Source organism: Psittacula echo, assembly GCF_963264785.1.
Source record: "Psittacula echo genome assembly, chromosome: 2".
Taxonomy (NCBI): domain Eukaryota; kingdom Metazoa; phylum Chordata; class Aves; order Psittaciformes; family Psittacidae; genus Psittacula; species Psittacula echo.
Genome location: NC_137737.1, coordinates 5,733,554 through 5,740,736, shown reverse-complemented (window position 1 = coordinate 5,740,736; position 7,183 = coordinate 5,733,554). Strand labels below are relative to the sequence as shown.

The 7,183-nt window shown below is 43.7% G+C and overlaps 1 protein-coding gene across 1 annotated transcript; it reads left to right on the top strand.

The window, feature by feature from the left end:
• Window positions 1-760: 760 nt before the first annotated feature.
• Window positions 761-1,774, top strand: XCR1 (X-C motif chemokine receptor 1; the record flags this gene model as incomplete). The annotated part of the gene is made up of 1 exon (XM_080610040.1): window positions 761-1,774. The coding sequence occupies one exon, from the start codon at window positions 761-763 to the stop codon at window positions 1,772-1,774; it is 1,014 nt and encodes a 337-aa protein (XP_080466166.1).
• Between the last annotated feature and the right edge of the window lie 5,409 nt (window positions 1,775-7,183).

Genomic DNA, 7,183 nt, shown 5'->3' with positions numbered 1-7,183 from the left:
AGACAGACAGACAAGCAGAGGGCAGAACCCCTCAGAAGAGGGCTGTGATGTGAGCTCTGTTCCTGCTGCACTCCTGAGAATCAATGCACCCTCGACCTTCACATAGTAAAAGCTCAATAACTAAGTTGTCACCGACCATATTCATACAATCCCAGACTGGTTTGGGTTGGAAAGGACCTTAAAGCTCACCCAGTGCCAACCCCCTGCCACGGGCAGGGACACCTCACACTAGACCAGGTTGCTCCAAGCCCCTGTGTCCAACCTGGCCTTGAACACTTCCAGGGATGGGGCAGCCACAGCTTCTCTGGGCACCCTGTGCCAGTGCCTCAGCACCCTCACAGGGAAGAACTTCTGCCTTAGATCTAACCTGAACTTCCCCTGTTTCAGTTTGAACCCATCACCCCTTGTCCTATCGCTCCAGTCCCTGATGAAGAGTCCCACTCCAGCATCCTTGTTTGGTTTGTATTGATTTAGAAGCATCTTAGTTTCTGACTTCTTAAGTGTTTAAGATCTCAATGTTGCTTTGAGGGTAAATCTTCAGTATCCATCAATTCATTCTCTAGTCATAAAAAGAAACAACTCCTTTCTCTCCCAAACCCAGGACAAACAAGGTAGTTTCACTGCTTCTTTTTGTCTCTTAAAACAGAAGGCTCCACAGCCGGAGTTTAGTTATTGGGTTGATTTTCATAAGGATTTTGGGTTGGTTGTTGTAGCTCTTCAAACTAGCTGCTGGAGAACAGTGCAAGATCTGCAGAGGCAAATGGATGAATACTATTATACACCCAATTTAGGCGATAATTATTCCTATGAAGATGTTTTTAATGAAAGCAACGTCTGCGAAATGGGCAACTATTTTGTATTTTACACTCATCTCTCTACTGTCCTCTACACTCTGGCATTTCTGCTCAGCCTGCTTGGAAACAGCCTCGTGTTATGGATCCTATTCAAATACGAAAACCTCACATCTTTAACGAACATCTTCATCATTAATCTCTCTGTCTCTGATTTAGCCTTCTCCTGCATGCTGCCTTTCTGGGCAGTGGACCAGTCCTTTGGGTGGATTTTCGGTGAGTTCCTTTGCAAGGCAGCAAATGCTGTCTTCTCCATTGGCTACTACAGTGGTGTTTTCTTTCTGACACTCATGACTATCCTGCGGTACTTGGCCGTAGTGAACCCACTTTCAACCTTGAGATCCCAGACGCAGTGCTGGGGGTTCCTGGTGAGCTTGGCTGTTTGGACTGGTAGCACAGTAATTGTGGTTCCTGAGGTTATCCACACCACAGTGCAAGAAAACCTGGGGGACAAGATCTGTGATTATGATGACTGGACATGGAAGAAGGTGGACATTTATCAAAGAAATGTACTCTTCCTGCTTTCCTTTGGGGCTATTGTATTCTGTTACTTCAAGATACTGATAATCCTGCTCAGATCAAGATCTCGCAGAAAGCACAGAACTGTGAAACTCATCCTCACCATTGTGCTGGCTTTTTTCCTGAGCTGGGCACCTTACAACATCCTCAGCTTTCTGACTACTTTCCCATCACCTACCTGTCAGTATGAAAAAGACTTCAACCTTGCCTTTTACATCAGCCGTAAAATCGCTTTCTTCCACTGCTGCCTCAACCCTGTGCTCTATGTCTTTGTTGGAGTTAAGTTCAAGAGGCATTTGTTCCGTTTATGCAGTCAGTATTCACCCTGTGGCCACAAACAAGTCTCCAGCCCCAGGGTCTGCTCTCAAGGCAAATTCCGCTACGAAGATGCATCCATCTACTGAAGTGAGAGCTCACTCGTAGCACTTACCCTGGATGAGCCTTTCTGATTCTAAAAGCCATGGATAATCTCTAATTCTTAGAGGCACTTCCCTGAGAAAGACACAGAAATTTACTCTTTGCAAACATGCTGTGTATGGAAAGTCACAACAAAATGTATTTGCAGTGGGATGGGGAGCTGAGGATGCTGAGAAATTACTTCATTGGCCTGTAAGTCTTATCTTTTAGTTTTGTGTAGTGAGATGGATTTTCTCCCATGTATAGTTTCTTTTTAAAAGCAAAAGAAATATATTCGCTTTTCTTTGGGAGCTGAAACATTGGGGTTTAACATAAGCAGTGTTGCATGTTGCTTTGTCACCTGACTTAGAATACTTGGGTTGTATATAGCAATGGACACATGTATTTCTGTAGCCTTCAATGATTTACAGTGTTTATCAATGCTGAACTCATTGGTTCTCTCTTTTGGGGACTCGCGGGATTAACTGCCCTGACAATAGCTACAAGAACTCTGGGTCTCTGAATTTCTCAGCACAAATGTTGTTTTATCTCTTGGTGTGTGTATATATATATACTTACATATATATAAGCAGCTTAGTGTAAAAGTAGTCTTTTGGATCTGAAATGGGAAGTTTGGGGGAGTTCTAGCTGTTAACAAGCTGTTAAGCAGATACTTCACTAGGATAGTAGTTTTTCTCCTGTTACCGCAGACACCTTCCAGTCTCTGAATATCCCTTCAGGAGGCTGCAGTGGACCAGCAGCCCATCCCCACAGCAGCACAGGAGAGTATTTGCCTCCAAATGCTCTCTCCCTTTCTCCTTTTGCCATGGAGCTGAGAAGAACTAAACTTTCTAAGAAGGTTATAGCACAAGAACAAGTCAGTCCTGGTATCCCATTACTACAGTTATTGCCTAAAACTTACAAAAATTGAGCAGGTTACTCATTAATCCCAAAGTGTTCAGACAAATGGAAAGGCAGAGGTTGCCATGTGTCTTGTGGTGAAGACCAGCCTTTGGCTCTCGTCACCAGATAAGAGACATTTGAAATGGATGTGGTTGTTTCTGTGCACTTCAAGAGACTTTGGACTAGAGACTCAATACCATCAATTATGAAGAGACAGCCTACTGAAGGACTAATGAGTCCGAATTCTTCTTCTGTTCTGCTAAGTCAGGACCACCTCATGGGCACCAGCAAAGCTCTGCAAGAGGAAAATGCTATGATGAGGAGTGAAAGGTCTCTAAAAAAACAGTCAAGAATTAACAGAAGCAATAAAATGAGAGACTGAAATATCCTGCTCTGTGCAGGCTTGAACAGGCTATTTAGATGTCTGTAGCTTGAGCATGTTTTGTTACAGTATGCCTGAGCGCGTAAAGGGAATACTTAATGCTACCCAGTTGTACTGCTACCTATCATAACCAAAGTAACTCAGAATGTGGATATTTCCCCTCCTTTTACTTAATAAAGTAATAAAGTGGTATTAATAAACATTCAGGAATTCAATGGAATACTACACTTGGACTATGGTTCTCTGCCTTTGACAACCACCTATTAAAGTTAAGGTATTTGAAGAAGTGATTGTGAATTTTCATAGGTTCATTTAGCTTGGAAGAGTCTCTTGGATGTCCTCTTCCACTCTGCTCCCAGAAGTTCAATCTTCCCAGTTAGACAAGGTTGCCTGGGGCCTTGTCTGGTCAAACTCTGACAGCCTCCAAGATCAGAGACTGCATAACTCCTCTGTGTCCCTGTTCCAATGCTTAACAACTCTCATGGTGGATCTTTTTCCTTCTACATGAACAAAATTTCCTTTGCTTGAAATCTGGTGATGTTATCTTTTCCTTGCCTTCTCTATGTCCTTGCTGGCTGTTCCCAAACATTTTTGTCCTGCTTCTGGCTGGTAATGGCTTCCAGAAGGATTTGCTCCACCATCCTCCAGGGCATAGAGATGGGACTGACCAGTTCCCTGGATTGTCCTTCTTGCCTTTTCTGAAAATGGGCATGAGCTTTGCCTTTTTCAAATCATCACGGACCTCCCTGGTCACCATGGCCTTTAGAGGCAATAGATAGCACTCTGCAGTGGTACTGGGCAATGCTCTCAGAAACTATCACATGCATCCTGTCCAGTGCAGACAACTATATATCCAGTCTACCTAAGTTGTCCCAAAGCCATTCTCCGCTGTGTGGTCTGTATCCCTCTCTCCAAACTCTGCTACTATGCACAGAAACTTGTAAGGCACTTGGAGCTATAGACATCATCAACAAGAAATACATTTGTGTAGCTTCCATCTTTGTTTACACATGTATGTTATTAAATATCTATATTGCTAAAGCCATAGGATATGCCCCATGCAGGTCTAGGAATGGGCAGCCTGCGCATCTCTTTCCCTCCAGGACCTCCAGATGCTTGGAAAATATAGACTGCTCCGGATAAAACATAATGCTCAGGGGACCTTGAATCTTTAATTTCACTCTATCAAATATTATGTGGTCTGAGCAAATGCAGAACTGAGAGAAAGAAGTCTGTGAAGTGAAAAAGGAGAAATTAACTGGGTTTGGAAACCACAGTCTATCTGAGGGAAGGGAGTGGTGTCAGACTGCGTGGTCAGAGTACTACAACTATTGTACAGTGCCAGGGTGGCACCTCTAACCCTAGCTGCAAGTTACAGTTAAATGCACATGCTCTCACTGCTCTGATTAAGTCTATACTAAATTCCACCCAGTGGGAATGGGAGGACAACAGGTTCTCTCACAAGCAGTTTAGCTGGATTGAGCCCTTCTCCCTAGCTCTCTTTACAGCAGGTCAACACAAAGCTGAGCATCACTAACATAGCCTGTCAGAGCTCCCACCTTTGGTGCAGCCACAGGAGCTTGTACCAGTAGGGAAGGTCCTCACTGGTAAGGAGCAAGGCACCAAATTCATCCTTTCCACTGCTAATGCAAACTGACTTATATAAAATAAGCAAACTTAAAATCCACACATTTCAGAAAGCATCCTGTTCCTACGAAAATAAATCATAATTTTGCTTCTGATCATAATCAGAGCAAGAATCAGACTCATATGAATTGGGCAAAGCACAGCATGCACTGCTTATTGCCAGAAGGATTTTCACTGGGAGTCAGGATATCTCCATCTGTAACTCAGTATTTTGAAAATACCATCAGTGTTATTAAAATCATAAATAAAGTTCTATTTTGTCTTCTCTTTATGGTTACTACTCAGCTGTTTCAAATGCTCTTGCTCATCCAGTGTTTAAATAGGAAGGGCCTGTGTTAAATGGAGAGTTTCACTGATAAATGAAGGGAAGTTACAAGAACACACATGTATCTTCAGTTTTACATCAAAAGAATAGTGTAATATGGAAGCTCCTGACTGGAGTGAAGCAAAGAACTGAGAACGACAAAGGGAAGTGCAGAGAGTGGAGTACTCTCTCCATAGACAGGAACTGCTGAGATACCAAATTTAACTTTGAGTTTCTTTCATTCCTTCAAACAATGCTGCCTTCTGAGGTCAAGTTCTCTTTCTTGGTGGTGATATCCTTCCAGCCATCTGAACCAGCTCTTAACCTCCTAAACCTCAGTGTGCTCTTTATATATACGCCATACATCTTGATGTATCTAAAAAGACGGTTCATTTAAACTGCACAGTCCAGAGTCTGTGCCCGGGTTCTCCCATATCATTGCTGCTCCAGTTGAACCAGTATCAAACCAGCTCTACCTGCTTTGTCCACACAAGAGTGAAATTCAGCCAGTTCTGAGCAGTGATAGCTCCTAAACCTGATGTGCTCAGGTGGAAGTCAGTCCCAGAAGCTGACAGCTTCCAAAAATCAAAAGCCTTGACCCTCTTGTTGCTAAGAAATGAGAAAATATAAGGAATTCCAAGGGAGTTGTGGTCAGGTATGGGCATAACTGGAAACAGCACATTCTTCTCAGAAGAAATTGTCTGTATAAACAGGCAAGAATACAATAATTAATGTCAGTTATTAAATATTTCAGACAGTAGCTTGTCACAACACAATTAAAAAGAGGAACACTCTGTTGTACTTGATTATTGTTGAGTGAGAAGTAAAACTGCACAAAGACTTAATGAAAAGATGTAAAAAAAAAAAGGCCATTGCAGTGAAATGATGTGGGGTTTGATTTATCATTATTTGCAACTGATGACCCTGAGGTTACTTTAGGAAGACACCCAGTTGTCTGCTCATCAATGGTAGATGTGTTTCCAGCAGATGCTCTTGGCCCTGTACTCCATGATGCCGTAAAGAACACGAACAGAAGTCAGCCTGAAGGTTGCTTCTGAACTATGCGAGACATCCCATCGTGGTTCACAAGTCATGTACCTGCAGCATCCTCAGCCCTATAACCTGCACTTCTGAGGGCATCAGAATGCTTTTGAGCTATACAAAACCATGGAGAAGATTAATCACCAAAACTTACTGTCCCTTAGTCATCCTGAAGTTGAGGATATAAAAACAAGGATGACGGTGACATGGCGGTGACTACATACTATATGTATTTCCTCAAGAGCGTTGAAAATATGATGCTTTGACTTTATGGCTGCCTTAAGCTGACGATTATGACGCTAATATAGTCACAAGCATTGTGACAAGAATTGATGACAAACTGGTCACAAGTTTTGTTTAAAACCATTTATTCACCAAAGCAACGTGGAAAAAAACCCCATAGAAACTGAGTTTTCAAGTACGCTTCAAGTTGAAATCCAGCATAGCCCAGTTCAGCTGCTGTGAAAGAAATGACCTTTTAAAGAATCCCGTGTGTTATGGGGGGGTTAAGATTCGGATAGTGGAAATACTTTGCTTGTAGGAGCTGGTGTGGGGGTGTTGAGGAACTCCATGCACCACATACCCCCTGCACCCCACCTTAGGAAGGGGACCTCTTGCAGTTTCACACCCGCTTCCTCACAGTTTCTTCCCATTTGTAGCCTTTATTAATCCCTACCTACGCCTTTCAGCTGTGGGAAGAGGATTTTCCAGGGCAGAAAGGGGAAATCTGCTGTGCCCTGGATTTGCTGAAGGCTGACTTCCACATTCACTTCAATTGTCCGTGCAAAGAGCTTGATGAACTGATGCACAAAACCCAACATAACCCAGAGCAAACAAAACCCCGACAACAAACCCACGCTGAACTGTGCTAAGAGCAACAGGCCGTACTGTATTAAAAAGTTACACTTCGTCACCGTGCTTGGAGGTACCACCAACACAGCCCCTTTAAAGTAACCCTCCCCAAACCCTGCACCTGTGCGGAAAAGCGACTATTTCCCCCACAGAGACATTTAAAACCCCTCCGTTCCCAACACAGCGCCTTTCCCCGGCCTCCCCGCTGAGGCGGCCGGTCCGCCCGGCAGCGCACACCGCCCGGGGGGTGGGGAGGCACGGCCAGCGGCCTCACGGGAGTTGTAGTCG